Here is a 16,686-nt window from a genome sequence, read left to right as displayed (position 1 = left end):
ACATGAGTAGGGTAATGATTACATTTCCCATCGAGCATTGTTACCTCCTCCTTTGATTCCTCTCCCCCTCCCCCCCCCCCGACATTCTAAAGTTTGTTTTCAACATAGTGTTCTGTATATGTCATTGTCACAATGGGTCAACCTGCATCCCCATTTAAGTATTCCGCTATACCCCTTCCCCTCCCCAAATTACAAAAATGTATATATAAGATGCAGAACACCAGAATCAAATACAGTGAAAACAGGGGTTATACCATGGGGGAAGAACTTACAAAAGAAACAAAAGATACATGTGATTAATTTTACCTTTATAAAAACTATACTGATGTCGCATATGCAAATTTATATCAGACTATATATTTCAGCAGCCAGAGTTGTGAATGTTTTACTTTTTGTTTGTTTTGTTAACCTTCTTGCAAATGAATATGCTTTTCTAATGAAGGAAAAACACTTTAAAAAAAAATCTAGAAGTGACTAGTCATGGGTCAGGTACTGGTATTGGTAGCTCATACTTGTAAACCTAGCTACTTATGATGCTGAAATATCAGGATCACAGTTTGTTCAACGCCAACCTGGACACAAAAGTCCTAAGATTCCTTTTTGTTCGGTCATGGGGCTTGAACTCAGGGCCTGGGCTCTGTCCTTGAGCTTTTTCGCTCAAGGATGGTGCTCTACCACTTTGAGCCACAGCACCACTTCAATTTTCTGGAGGTTAATTGGTGATGAGTCTCATGGACTTTCCTGCCCAGGCTAGCTTCAAACCACAATCCTCCATCTCAGCCATGTGAGTAGCTAGGATTACAGGTATGAGCCCCCAGTGACTAGCTTCTAAGATTCTTATCTCCAATTAACCAGCAGAAAAGCCAGAAATAGAGCTATGGCTCAAATGGTAGAGAGCTGGCCTAGAGCAGAAAAGCTCAGGGACAGTACAGGCCCTGAAATTCAAGCCCCAGGACTAGCACAAAAAAAAAAAAAAGTGACTACTCATTTAAGAATTCTTTCTTTACTTAAAATAATCATTCATGGATTTAAAGAATACAAGTTTGCATTTTGACTGTAGAGCTACTAGTTAGGAAGACTAGACAAGAAAAATTTGATATCTTAGTTTTCCCTTAATGCTACTATTTCACTTATAAAAGATAAAATCAAGAGGTTGTTTTAGCAGTTTGTTGCATTACTTAAAACATTAAGTGTCATCAAGGGAAATAAATCCTAGAAAAGCATTATAACAGGAAAAATCTTACATTGTAAAGTAGTATTTGGTAAGTAAACGTCAACATCTTGATGCTATTTAGTTGGGTTAGACTAAGATACATTGAACTAATTTACTGAAGTGTGTTAAAAATTGTCTTTTTAATAAGTTTTTAAAAATAATTTTTGTTGTGCTTTTCATTTTTCTTATTTTTTTAACTAAGGTGATATAGCAAATTTGTCTTCTGAGAATAAATTAAAAATGAGTGAAGTTCAAGCAATGGTGGAATTTTCTGTGGAGCTAAACAAGTTCTACAATGTGGATTTATTCCAGAGAGGGTATGTATTTTAGTGTGAAAATGATATGTTTTGCATAAGATACAATACACAGTTATAGTTTAAATTTAATTAGATACTTTTGTTTGCTTGTGACTGTATTGAGCATTAAGAGGACTTTAATGAAAACATGAAAGATTTCATATTTGCTCTTTGAGGACTTAGAGCTTAATAGGTGAAGTAAATTACACACTCAGAACATCTAAGTAGAAGTCAAAACATATATGATGAAGCTTCAATTAAGAATTTATAGAAAGAGTTATAGAATTAGAGCAAAGGGATATAGTTGTGGGTTAGTATGTTAAGTCTTTATGTAGGATCAGTGCCAAAGTGTGGATAAGACTGGATAGGCATAGATCCTTCCAGTACATAGCCTCACAGATGTAGAGAGTGGTGGGACACATTTTTGTAAGTAGTAATGGCTATGTTATATTTAAGAACATTTAGGAAATAGGGTGTTTTCTAGGAGAAAGACAAAAGAAAGGTAATAAAGACAAGGCTTTGTTGTTGAAATGCTCTAGAATTCTTTTCTGAGGTCTAGAAAAGAGTTGAGACTACAGGTTTAGGTAGCCATCTTTCCAAGGAAGAATAAAATGATCATTGTTGTTATAACCAGCACTTACTAAGGTGGTGAAGATTGAGCTTGTTAGACTAATGGCTGCATAGAAGTAGAAACAGTAGGGAGCAGTTTAGGGGTATTGGGAGGAACTTCAATTGGTGATGGAGGAATTATGAACAACAGGAGTATGATAAGAAAGATTTCCTGTTTTATGGGAATGACTTTGGCACACCCACAAAAACAACAACAAAAACCCATTTTGAAAAAATAAAAAGAGTTATGTGTGCTTGTCCCTACGTATTCTCCCATTCTCTTCAAGGCTAGCTGAGCTTGACATGCTGTTCCTTCTCTTATAGAGTATTTGCCAAGAAGGCCATACAGGCTGACTGGTAGCTGTTTAGGGCATTAAAACCCACTTAAAAAACTTTTTGGGTTCCTGTTGTGCCTGATATTGTCCATGCTCCACTGCAAAAACGCATACTCTAATTATTTTTGAGACACCCTTTCTAGATATTATCATTACTATCTAGGGATCAGTATTCTGTAACTTACTAAAGACCTTTTGTCAAGTGAAGAATGTCTGGTTCCTGCCTTCATTCTTTTTTTTTTTTTTGGTCAATTGCCGGGCTTGAACTCTGGGCTTGGGTGCTGTCCCTGCGCTCTTCAGCTCAAGGCGAGCATTGTACTGCTTGAGCCACAGCACCACTTCCGGTTTTCTGGTGGTTTATTGGAGATAAGAATTTCATGGACTTCCCTGCACCAGGCTGGCTTTGAACCGTGATTCTCAGATCTCAGCCTACTCAGTAGCTAGGATTACAGGCGTGAGCCACCGGTGCTGGGTTCCTGCCTTCATTCTTTTAGTGACTTTAAGGAAAATCCCATATCCCTTGACTTTATATGTGACTGAGAGTTTCATCTTGGAATTTTTTTTTTTTTGTCAGTCAAAAGGCTTGAACTGAAAAATCTTTTAGGAGATAGGAAGCAAGAACTTGTTTGGAGTTTTCAAGTCCTGGTCCCTCTGTCTTTTTTCTAGAGTTTGTATGTAAAATAACTAGTTCTTCCTTTAGACCTCTTCTATTCTGCCCAACCTTCTTTTAGTTAGCTAGAAACAGCTAGTTGGCATTTTCAATTTCTGCTTAGAAGTTAGCTTTCTTGGATCCTATAGTTTCTTAGGAGGTCGTTGTATAACTTTTCCAGGTTATTGTAGATTGCATATTTCACCACACCTCAAATATGAGTTACCATTTTCTCACAACAAACACAGCCTCAATGGAATTACTAAAACAAGCATTTATTTTTTGCTCACAAGACTGGATAAGTTACGTAGTTCTGATTTGGGCTGGCTTAGCCAATCTTTGCTGATGCATCTGTGAGCCCACAGCTGGCAGATTCGATGGGTTCTTGCTGAGGCAGATGCAGCAGACACAGCTAGCCTTCTCCTGTGGCTTGCTCTCATAGAGGGTGCAGCAGTCCAAAGAGAAAGAAACGATGCATGGAGATATCTAGCACCTCTAGTTGAAACTGGTATTCCATTACCTCTCCTATAGGTATGTTGGCCAAGACAAACTATAAGTTAGGTCAATAATGGAGAACAACTCTCTCTATATTTTTTCCTTGTAGTGATACTGGTGCTTGAACTCAGGGCTTGGGTGCTATCCTTTATCTTTATCACTTAAGGCTGGTGCTCTACCACTTGAGCTACAGCTCCACTTCAGGCTTTTTTGCTGATTAATTGGAAATAAGATTCTCTAAGATTTGTCTGCTTAGGCTGGCTTCAAACCTCTATCCTCAGATCTTGGTCTCCTGAACAACTAGGATTGTGAGTGTGAGCTACCAGCACCCTGTGAAATCACAGCTTTAAAAACATTTAAGAAAAAATTTTTTTAAGAAAAATTTTTTTAAGAAAAATTTATTTGTAAAAAAATTATCTTTACTTGTAAAAAAGGTTTCAATTCAGCATGTCAGTTTATGAGTACAGTGTATCTTGGTTAGTGTCACTCCTTCCATAGTTTTTACTCCCTGATGGGGGAAAATGTGGCAAATCCTCTGTCTTATAGTTTGTGGTAGAAGCATGGCTCCCTTTCTCTTTGCAAAGGAAAACTTTTGCTTTTGTTGATTCTATATGTTCTCTTTGAATTTAATTGCGTTTGCCTTTTTAAAAAAATCATCTCTCATAGTCTTTAATATTTGTTTAAGAAGTTGTCTAAGGAAATGGAGAAAACTGAGACCCACAAAGCTAAAGGAAATCCCACAAAATTTAATGGCATCTTTGGTCTGAATCTGCAGGTTTGATTATTTTCAGAATCATATCATACCTGCTATACTTCTTTGAGCATTACTAAATGGGATTTAGAATTTCTATAAATTCTGTCCCGATGGTAGTGCTATGAAAAATCCTCACACTCCAACAGAATTCTGAATTGGCTTTGAGAGCAGGAAACACCAGGCCACCAAAAGAGATACATATGGTGCATTTTGCAATTGTAATGTGTCATCTAAATGCTGAATCATTATAGCTGATATATCTGAGTGTCTCATTACCATCTCTTCCTCCCAGCAGGCTTTTCTTTGTGTTTGTTATTGTTTTAGAGACATTCTCAACACTTAGGCCCTGCCAGGAAACACTATCATTCACTCAGCAGGGAAGAAGCACTGCTATTTTTACACAAAAGGGTTTCTTAACAGGGTTAAGAAACCTCAGGGAAGACCCAACACCTGTGTGCCTTCCTAAACACACACACACACACACACACACACACACACACAAACACACACACACACAGAAGACCCAACACCTGTGTGCCTTCCTGAACACACACACACACACACACACACACACACATACACACACACACACACACACACACAAGACCTAACACCTGTGTGCCTTCCTGAACACATACACACACACACACACAGAAGACTCAACACATGTGTGCCTTCCTACACACACACACACACACACACACACACACACATACAAGACCCAACACCTGTGTGCCTTTCTAAACACACACACACACACACACAGAAGACCCAACACCTGGGTGCCTTACTACACACACACACACACACACACACACACACACACACACACACACACACACACACACACAGAAGACCTAACACCTGTGTGCCTTCCTAAACACACACACACAAACACACACACACAGAGGTAACAGTGGTTCATGGCTCCTAATTACTCAATATACTGAGATCTGAGGATGGAAGTTTGAAGCCAGCCTGGGCAAGAAAGTTTGTGAGGCTATTATCTTCAATTAGCTCTTCCCATCCCCCCCAGAAAGCCAGAAGTGAAGCTGTGGCTTGAGTGGTAGAGTGCTGGCCTTGAGCAAAAAGCTCAGTGTCTAGTCCCTGAGTACAAGCCCCAGGACCTTCACATACAAAAAATGTGGAATGTTAAATCCAAGGGTAAAGAAATACCCATGTGGTTTTTATAATTATCCCATATATGTATGGTATTATACCATTTTGGATTTTCTACATCAGTATACAATAATTAGGGTTTACCCAGTCTTGTCAGCAAATTAAAGGTTGATTATGTCAATCTGATAAGTGAGAAAGGCTATCTTGTAATAGTTTTATTTATGTAAATTACAGAGATATTTTTCATATGTTTTTCATGTATTTGTTATATTTTATATATTATATATTTGTTGCATTTTATATATACTATATATTATTCATATCTTTTTTTTTTTTTCATGGAAACAATTATTCCCCACCCTACCTTTTTTTTTTTTTTTGGTCGGTCGTGGGGCTTGAACTCTGGGCCTGGGCGCTGTCCCTCAGCTCTTCAGCTCAAGGCTAGCGCTCTACCACTTGAACTACAGCTCCACTTCCTTCATATCTTTGTTTTTTATGAACTGTTTATTCATACCTTTTTTATTGATTAATTGGTTGTTCTCATTAAAAGAATTTCCATTTTGGGAATATTATGTTTTAAGATTGAAATTAAGATTTTGATGCATGGGTCAGCAAATGCTGTCAGGCCAGAAACCAAAACAAAACCAAAAGAAGAAAACAAAAACAACTTTTACCTTGCTGTGATTTTGCCATTCCTTAAATTTGGGTTAAGATTCTATTATATTTTTGTAGCTTATCTAATAGCTTTTTGGTTTTTTTTTTGCAAGAGGTTAATATGAATTACCTACTCTAAAAATATACATATTATTTCCTTTATTTTAAAATATTATATTCTCTTATTTGGTATTTTACTCTAAAGATAATTAACATATTCAGATTTTAAAGTTTTCTTGATTTAAAAATTATACACCTTGGAGGTGACACTAATTTTAATGAAAATGTATTTATGGTAATAGTCTACTTTTTGGTTGTTGACGGTTGTGGGGCATGAACTCAGGGCCTTGGTGCTGTCTTTGAACCTGTTTGTGCTTGAGGCTAGTGCTCTTCCACTTGAGACACAGCACCACTTCTGGTTTTTAAGTGGTTAATTGGAGATAAGAGTCTCATAGGGACTTTTTTGCCTCTGCTAGCTTTGAATCACAATCCTCAAAAATCAGCCTCCTGAGTGGCTAGGATTATAGGTGTGAGCTACAGAAGCCTGGCATAGTCTACTTTTATATATTAAATTAAAAGTTAACTTTATTTGAAGTAATGTATATATTTGCTTTTAGAATTTTTATACTGAGTATTTAAACTGGTGGCTATTATATAGATAGGTCTTAAATAAGTATTAAGTTATGTGTGTGTATGCATTCTACAAATGATTTAAACTGCATGGAAGAATGTAGAATGTGTTAGTAGGATCTTTAAAAATTCTACATCATTTTATGTAAGGGTCTTGAATATCTGGTGTATTTTTATATAGTCTTTGCATATTCTTATACTTTAAGTCATATATTACTTCAGCTACCTACTACAATGTAAATTTTGTGCAAGGGATTATTGTGGTTTTTTTTAAAAAAATGTTTACTGTATTGTCTAGAAAATAATGACCAAAATAAGTCTGTACCTTTGTGGATGGGCAGATACTAATGGGGTTGGGCTAACAAAAATGATCAAGGAAGTTGAATACATTGAATTAGATTATTTGTACCTGTGAAAATAGAATAATGAAAATTGTTTAAATTGTTTGGGGAAGGAGGGAAAAACCAATTATGATATTTTAATGGTATATGTTAAATGGAGAAGTTTCACTTAAAAAAATTTAACATAGAACATGTTATTGGACATTCTAGAACATTCTGGTAAACCAATGGCCATGGGAAACACTTTGCAGTAAGCTTTTCCACAAGATTTTAGTATTTTTTTTCCCTGTTCTAATTTTCATTTTAAAATACAATTACTAACAAAAAGTCCAAGAAACAAATCCAATAGTGAGATACAAAAGACCAATTATGGTATTTTAATGGTAGATATTAAAGAAGTTTCACTTAAAAAAATGTAACATAGAACATGTTATTGGACATTCTAGAACATTCTGGTGAACCAATGGTCACGGGAAACACTTTGCAGTAAGCTATTCCACAAGATTTTTTCCCCTTCCTAATTTTCATTTTAAAATATAATTACTAACAAGTCCAAGAAACAAATCCAATAGTGTACATTATTTAAAGACTCTTTTTCATCTGATACTTGGTCACATGCTCTGTATACAGAGCTAATTATGAGAGTTCGTACACAGTTTGCTACTGGACTGAATCCACATGTACTCAGTGATTCAGTATTTCTACTTTTTCTTGGAAACAGGAATGAGTACTCACAACAAAGTAAAAATATAAAGACAAATTATCTAGTCAGGTGTGTGTGTGTGTGTGTGTGTGTGTGTGTGTGTTGGTTATAGAGCTTGAACTCACGATCTCATCTGAGACAAAGCTGCCGCTCTACCACTTGAGCCTGCCTTTTGCTCATTAATTGGTCATAGGAGTCTCACAACCTTTCCTGCCTGGGCTGGCTTCCAACTGTGATCATCAGATCTTAGCCTTTTGAGTAGCTGCTGTAGAGCCTATCTTGGTGATTCCTTTTTTTTCCCCATTGGTTGTGGGGCTTGAACTCAGGGCCTGAGCACTATCCCTGGGCTTTTGTGCTCAAGACTAGTGCTCTACCACTTTGAGCCTCAGCTCCACTTCCAGTATTTTGGCAATTAATTGGAGATAAGAGTCCCATAGAGTTTCCTGCCTGGCTGGCTTCAAACTTCAATCCTTAGATCTCAGCTTAGAGTAGCTAGGGTTACATGTGTGAGCAACTAGTACCCAGCCCCAGCTTGGTGATTCTTGATATACATTATTTATTATGTATCAGTTAAATAGAATTTCCTAGCCAGGTGCCAGTGGCTCAACGCCTATAATCTTAGCTACTCAAGAGGTTGAGATCTGAGGATAACAATTTGAAGCCAGTCCGGGTAGGAAAGTCCATGATACTTTTATCTACAATTAATCACAGAAAAAGCCAGAAGTGGTACTGTGACTCAAGTGGTTAAAAGGAGTCCAGTGACAGTACCCAGGCCCAGAGTTCAAGCCCCAGAACTAGCAAAATATATACATATATATATATATATATATATATGTGTATATATATATATATGTATATATACATATATATATATATACACACACACACATACATACATACACACATTTTCCTTCCTGACCAAAAATAAAAAGCAAATAGGTTTACCAAAAATAAAAATCAAATAGATTTTTCTATACAGCTGGCTTTATTTTCATGTAAACATTAAGTAATAATTGCTATAAATAATTACATATTTTATAGGTTATAATGTAATGTTTCATGTACATATAAATTGTGGTGTGATTTAATCAAGTTAATTAACACCTCACAGACTTATAATTTTGTGACTACAATAGTTAAAGCCTATCTGTGAAGTAATTGTCTTTTAAAAGAAAAAAGTTAATAGCCTAAATTAAACAGTAAAGCTCTTAAATGCCTTTCTAATTCCTTTTTAACTCTTTCATATAAAGTAAAAAGTTATATGTTATATATGTATAATTTCTTATTTGTTTTACTTATCTTTATGCTTGCTGGCCTTCATCATACTAATAATGACACGTAGTGCTGATGATAAGTTTTTCCCACTGATAATAAATGTTCTGTAGACTGATATGATTAGGTCAACCTTATTATTTTAACACATATAACATGTAGAAGTTTGAGCAAAATGTATTTTCAAATATGTTTTGAAATTACTTCCTATTTCTTTGCTTTAGTTTTTACCAGATTCGTGCATCTATGAGAATTCCACCAAGGATTCCCCATAGAGTAGAAGCCAGTTTGTTACATGTAACAGGTGAGCCAAACAATATTTTCAACTTAAAAAAATCTGAAGTAACATAACAATCAGTATGTTTTCATAATTTTTTTCTATTAGAAATATGATTTTAAAGAACAGTATCATTATTGTATCTTGTATGCTGGTCTCAGTAGGTCACACTTGTAATCTCAGCTGTTTAGGAGGATCTTAGCTGGTGGCCACCCTTGTCAAAAAGTTAATAAGACTCTATCTCAACTAATAAGCCAAGCATAGCAATATGTTCCTGTGATCCCAGCTATAAAGAAGCATTGGCAAAAGGATCAACATCTAGTTCTTTCCCCAGACCAAAATCTTGAGACCATATCTGAAACACAACTAAAGCAAAAAAGCCTAAGAGATTGTGGTTTGCCTCGAGTTCAAATTCTAGTACTAGCTGGATGCTAGTGGCTCACTCCTGTAATCCTAGCTACTCAGGAGGCTGAGATCTGAGGATCATGGTTTATAGCCAGCCCAGGCAGAAAAGTCCATGAGACTCTTATCTCCAATAAACCTCTAGAAAACCGGAAGTGGCGCTGTGGCTCAAGCGGTAAAGTGCTTGCCTTGAGCTGAAGAGCTGAGGGACATGTCCAGGCCCAGAGTTCAAGTCCCACAACTGATACACAAAAAAAATTCTAGTACTGCCCCCAAAAGAAAAAAAGTCATCTCTTAGAAGAAATAGACTTGAGCTTTCAATAAAATAGGCTTGGTTGAGTTTCTTATAATGACTAGAGAAGTTCTGTGAAAACAACATAGGTAGTGGCAGAAGTCATGTCAGCAAGTTGATATCAGATGTAAGAAGCAAAGGCAACTGTCCTGTCATGGAGTTGTAATTTTAAAAAGTATTCAGTAGCTGGGCACTGGCATCTGAGGATAGCAGTTTAAAACCAGCCTGAGCAGGAAAGTCTGTGAGAGACTGTTCTCTCCAATTAATCACCAAAAAGCTGAAAGTGTAGCTGTGGTCCAAGTGGTAGAGCCCTAGCCTTGAGTTAAAAATCAAAGGGACAGGACCTAGGCCTGAGTTTAAGCCGTAGAAGTAAAATACATGTGTGTGTGTGTGTGCACATGCACACACACACACACAACACCACACATTTGCTCACAAGTATACAGTATATGTGCATAGTTTGGTCTATAATTTAAAAGAATTTCATTATAAGGTTTTTTTAAGTATGCATTTTTTTTTTTTCAATTTTTTGAGACCAATCTTTCACTTTGTAGCCCAAGGCCTTGAACTTTTAGGCCTCCTTGCTCTTAGCCTCCTGAATGCTGAGATTTCAGATGTGGGCCACCTTAGCAGTTACAATTCATTTGGAGAGCATCATTTTAACCAAATTTTTTTCTTGGTTATTCTAATTAGAAAACAAAGAGCAAGAAGACAATGAGGGAACATATAAATAAGATATGCATATAATAGCTGTTACTTATATTCTTAGGACACATAGCAGGATTCAAAGACTTACACTAAATAATTAATTGGGCATTTTTCAGTGTTCCTAATATAGCATGCAGGTTTTTGCATCCTTGATCGAAAAGCTGAAACTTGAAATGCTTCCAAATTGGAAACTTTGATTACCAACCTGATAGTGCAGAAAATTCTGCACTAGGAGTGGAACCCTCCTAGTGGAACCCTCACCTAGTGTTCTTGAAGTCCTGAGTTTTATCCCTAGCAGAGTGGGCTTTGTGGGGAGGGAGAGAAAAGAGAAAACTCCACAGAATCTAGATAATTTGCAGTTAAAATGATAATTTACTAAAATAATGCATAAAATTACTCTTTGAGTATAAAAACAGGAACATTATATGTGGTTTGTAAAATATAAAAGGATAATCTCATGTATATGGAGATATTCCACAATCCAAAAATCCAAAGTTAGAAAGTTTTCCAAGCATTTTAGATAAGGGATACTTAGCCTATAATAGACTAGCTTATTCAGTACACTTAGGAAATAAAATAGTAAAACATTCTAAAGAGTTACTATAAATCTGATATTACAAGTTTTTAAAGCATTATAAATGCATACATACATATTTTAATGTTATTAGTAATGCTGGACATATGTGTGTGTATTAACTATATTGAGCTAGCTCTACCAAGCTCTACCACGCATGATTGAGTTCATTTTTAAAGAAATTTGCTGAGAATTTGAATTGGCTAGGATTGCCTTTTTAAAATCATACTATGGATGTTAAATTCTGCTAGATTTTGTTACATTTTGAGAAATTGTACATAGTAAAGAGTTTATCTGAAAGATTATCAAAATGTTCAGGAAAGCTTGTTGCTTCTGGCTGTAAAAAAGAAAAATAGCTTTGTTCTCTTAAAAAGGAAAAAGAGTATTTTCTTTGGCCTGGATGTATCTTAATCTATATGTTTATTGTCATAATAGGCCTTCTGAGTATCTGATGTTGCAAAATGGACTTGGTACTTCTCTTTGAATTTTCTTAAATCTAGTACAATAAATCTCTTTCTTGGTTATGTACTCTGAAGTTCTGTTTAAAAAAACAAGACAAAGCAACTCAGACTTCATTTGTGAGATGTTCCATGGTGACAGGGTATTAGATATAAGTTCAAAATGTTAAGTAAGTTAAGTACTTTTAAGGGGTGGTATCAGCTACTTCTTTGTTAAGATATTTGAAGATATGATAGCACCTACATTAATTCTTAATATTGAAGTTTTCCTCATATGAGGACCTGAGAAGGTTTTTTTTAAAGAAAAGGAAACATTTTTTGAATCAAAGTCAATACTTTCTTTTAATATCTGCAAGCCAATAGTGAACTTACTTTATTCAAGAAAGAACACAATGTTCAAAAATTATGTTTACAATTATAAAATATATCAATTTTATCTTCTGGGTGCTGAGTAGAAGTAATTTTAAACAAAAGGCAAACTTGTTCTCTAAAATGAAACTGTTGTAATTTAACAATAGAGGTGAAAGTGAATGTACTCATGAAGTAAAGTGTTTAAAGGCCCACCGATAGCACTGTCTGAGAGGGCTATGGTCAGTACCTCTGCTCTAAGCTTAGAGTGCACTTCCTGCCTGCATGGCAGAAATGCTTCATTCAGAATGCAGGTGGCCGCTCACAGATCCACATGGAGATCATGTCTTCATTCCGTCCCCCTTGCTTGCCAATTGTTAGCACATTTCAATCAAGTGAGTTTGAGTATGAAAATCCTATTCGTTTCAACTTTAAAATGATATACACTGGCATAGGGAACAAATGGGCTCCCAGGGTTTACAGTCCCATTAATGAAGGTGAAAATGTACCCTCCGCATCTGAGAGGGTTTTTTTTTTTTAAAGAGTTAACAATCTATCCTTTTGTAATTTTTTATATTTTGATTGTTTAATTTTTTATTAATGAAATAGCATCACTTTAAAAATATTTAGATCTGAGATCATTTAGTTAGCCCAGAGTAATCTAATCAAAGGGGAAAAGGGAGATAAGAAGATAAGAATTCTAGAAAGAAATGGGGATGCAAGCATAGGTAAAAACACATAAATTGTAAATTCTTAACAAATGAGATTAGTTGAAAGGCTGAAAGAAATGTACCAGAAGAAAAACAATGCTTGCTTTCCTAATTTTGGTTATTATTCAATAATATCAAATAGTATTAATAGTATCAAATTCTAATACCTCCTTGTTCATGTTAGGTGTGATTTTGCTTTATCCTTTCATTATTAACTCGTAGATAAATAGATACCATATTTAAGAGATTGAAAATTATTACACCTGAAACTTTTTCTTGTTTTGGTAGGTTTTTTTTTTTTATTGTTTGTTTTTTAAATTGGGACCTTACATTTGCTAGGCAAGTGCTCTGCCACTTGAGCCATGTAGTGGCTACAACTGAAACTATCTCACTCTTGGTTTCAAATCATTAGGTGATGGCTGTGGTGAAGGCATTCAATAAAGACTTAGACATGAGATGCCTTTCACTACTGTAACAGTTCAAGCTAGACACCAGTGGCTCATGCCTGTAATCCTAGCTACTCAGGAGACTGAGATCTGAGGATCACAGTTCAAAGTCAGCCCGGGCAGGAAAATCTGTGAGACTCTTACCTCCAAAAACCACTAGAAAACCCGAAGTGGTGCTGTGGCTCAAGTGGTAGAGTGCTCGCCTTGAGTCAAGCTGAGGGATAGCGCCCAGGCCCAGAGTTCAAGCCCCATGACTGACAAAAAACCCCCAAAAAACCCAAAACAAACAAAAGAAACATAAAAAACCAAACTAACACTCCAATGGCCACTCACAGATCAAGTTGGTATATACAATAGCAGTGTGGGACTAGAACCCTTGGGAGTTGGTGCATGGCACTCACCGAAGGGAGTGCTTGGGCTGTGGTGAGGGAGGCTGCTAGGAGAGGTGGGAAAATCCCTTGAGGCTAGAATATGAGGTTGGAGTTCAAAGGTTGGAGTCCATGAAGAACTGAACTCTGATTTGAGCATCTTCAGCTGAAATTTTATGGCCTGTTTTGGGGGTCTTATTTAAGACCACCTAGCCGTAATAGGGTTGATATGTTAGCATGTCCTGACTACCTTGGAGTTGGCTCTTTAGCTTTGTGGGTGGCATTCCTTTGCCTTGTATCCTGGAACAGGGTGGTGGCAAGGGGGCGGGGAGGGGAAGGGGATGGAACATCTATCTGGTCAGTAGGCTATCTGGTCCATGGGTGGAGTGTGCATGGTTTAGATGGCTGCTTGTGAGCTTGCCCTGTGTTTTGCTGGTGACTGACTTACATAACACCCACGACTATCTCCTTGCCTGTAAGCATGTCAGAAATGTTTTTAATCAATCATTGATTTTTATCATTTATCACCTTTATCAGGAATATTCTCTCCATTTTACTCAGACAGAAGCATTCTATACTAGGCTACTGCTGCCCTACTTCCTTATCCCAATCCCACCTGGCAGTCTTTCTTGTCCCCTTTGGCCTCTAAGGCTATTTATCTCATATTCTATTAGCATATAATATCCTATTATATACATATATATATATATATATCCTATTATGTGTCCTATAATACTGTGAAAGCAGATTGAATGGCCCAACATGAATGACACAGAGGCCAACCAAACTTCACAGGTGAAGGTAACTGTCCTTGATAAGATTGCCCTAGTGTTAGATCCAAACTTGAGTTTGAAAGTTTGCAAACTACCCTCATTTCTGACCAGCTGGCATCAGATTTATGGGTTCTCATTATTTATGGTTGACAATTCACTAGAACAACTTCACAAACTCAGGAAAATGCTGTACTTACTATTCCAGTTTTATTTACTTTGCTGTAACCTACAAGTCACTACCTCAAAAATTCTGCTTTTAGCTTTCCGATGAAAAAAAAGTCATAGTTTTAAACTGTTACAATGTTTATTCAATTTCCATTATAGAAATTAAATATTCAGAAATGTTCTAATCTGTATAAAACAGTAGCAAAAGTAGAGTAACAGACAATATAATAGATTTTTTCTTTACATGAAAGTCTTTAGTAGTTATTATATTTTGTCTTTTACATGCAAATTATATATCTTGTCTGTTTTAGGTATGTCTCTAGCTTTTCCGGCTTCAGTTCATGATTCTTTGATTTGCAGCAAAACATTTCAAATTCTATACAAAAATGAAGAGGTGGTTTTAAATGATGTAATGATCTTCAAAGTTAAAATGTTGTTGGATGAAAGAAAGGTAAGTCTCTTTTTCTCTTTCATTGTATATGAATACACATTTTTTATAAAGCTTCAGGGCATATCTAACTTCTTATACATATTAAAAAATCACCTCATACTATAATTTCTTCTTTAGATTGAAGAAACCCTTGAGGAAATTAATTTTCTATTATCCTTGGATCTACACTTCACAGATGGAGATTATTCGTAAGTAGGCTATTAAAGTAATCTTTAAACTGTTTAGTTCTTAATATTTGTTAGATTTCTGTTTTTTGGAATCTAGCCTATCTGTTTTCTATCTATTTTGAAGTACTTCTGCTTTTTCTGAGAGGCACTCATAAACCAGATTTTTTTGTGCCCATGATGATTTCATGAGCTCTAGGTAGTAATATCAGACAACTTGAAGGAATGTGAAACAGTTGCCTAAACTCTGCCAATTAGGTTTGCTGGTTGTGAGTAATTCACTGATTTCTAGACCCCTTACCAGGTATTTAGAACTTGGTACTGTGAATTTGCCAGCACAGTTAAGTCATTTTAGGTATAAATTGCACTGATACTAACTTAAAACAAGAGTCAGTGATACATTTTACAATTTCATTTTTGGAGGGTTTCTTTCCTTCTATTTCAAATGGAGTTTTAGAAATGCTTCTTGAAATTTGTATGTAAATTCATATTTGAGAGGCTGAGAATGAATGAGAGAATGGTGATTTGAAGCCAATCCAGACAGAAAAGTTTGTAAGACTGCTTCTCAGCCTATAGCTTGACACAATGTCATGTGCCTACCATCCTATTTACATGAGAAGCTGAAACTGAAAAGATCAAAGTTCCAAGGCCCACCCAGGCAGAAAAGTCTGAGGACTCCATCTCAATAAAAGGAAGGTGGACATGCTTGTCGTCCCAGCAGAAATAGGAAGCCTAAAGTAAGTGGATCTCCATCCAGATGTGCACCTGAAGAAAGAATTGAGATCCTGCTTTTAGAACAACAACAACCAAAAACCCCAAACCCCCCAAAAAAGAAAACAAGCTAACATAATTTAAATATGGTTTGAAGCTTGCAAGTGTGAGTCCTTGAGTTCAACCCCCAGTACCACATAAATGAAAAAGAAAAAAAAAGATAATATATGTAAATTCAGATTGTACATAGTGCTATAAGTAATAGTATTACTGAAATGTCTGCTTTATTTTTCCTAATCCTGGATGATTTGATTAACTACTCTGTAACTCTGTAATACTTGTTCATTACAAATTTATTTTTTTATTTTATTTTATTTTTTTTGGGTCCAGTTGTGGGGCCTGAACTCTGGGCCTGGGCACTGTCCCTCAGCTCTTCAGCTCAAGGCTAGTGCTCTACCACTTGAGCCACAGCACCACTTCTGGCTTTTTTCTTTTTGCTTATGTGGTGCTGAGGAATCGAACCCAGGGCCTCATGAATGCAAGGCAAGCGCTCTACCATTGAGCCACCTTCCCAGCCCTCATTACAAATTTTTTTTTGTTTTTTATTTTTTGCTTTTTGTCAGTCATGGGGCTTGAACTCTGGACCTGGGCTCTGTCCCTCAGCTCTTCAGCAAAAAGCGAGCGCTCTACCACTTGAGCTACAGCGCCCCTTCCCATTACAAATTTTTAAAACCCAATCATAATTCTTTAAATGGGGTTTGTTGGAGTA

At 36.2% G+C, this 16,686-nt stretch overlaps 1 protein-coding gene across 5 annotated transcripts in view; it reads left to right on the top strand.

The window, feature by feature from the left end:
* Fam135a (family with sequence similarity 135 member A) overlaps positions 1-16,686 on the top strand; it is a 72,921-nt gene that overhangs the window by 10,458 nt on the left and 45,777 nt on the right. For all 5 annotated transcript variants that reach the window (XM_042668559.1, XM_042668560.1, XM_042668558.1 and 2 more), the window contains 4 exons: positions 1,416-1,530; positions 9,295-9,374; positions 14,903-15,042; positions 15,160-15,230. In XM_042668559.1, coding sequence (XP_042524493.1) covers positions 1,454-1,530; positions 9,295-9,374; positions 14,903-15,042; positions 15,160-15,230 — 368 coding nt within the window. In that variant the 5' untranslated portion in view covers positions 1,416-1,453. The remainder of the gene's footprint in view (positions 1-1,415; positions 1,531-9,294; positions 9,375-14,902; positions 15,043-15,159; positions 15,231-16,686) is intronic.

Source organism: Dipodomys spectabilis, unplaced genomic scaffold, assembly GCF_019054845.1.
Source record: "Dipodomys spectabilis isolate Male_0828 unplaced genomic scaffold, ASM1905484v1 ptg000457l, whole genome shotgun sequence".
NCBI classification, from domain to species: Eukaryota; Metazoa; Chordata; class Mammalia; order Rodentia; family Heteromyidae; genus Dipodomys; species Dipodomys spectabilis.
Note: the sequence above shows the minus strand (reverse complement) of the source record. Positions and strands in the feature narration are given on the sequence as shown.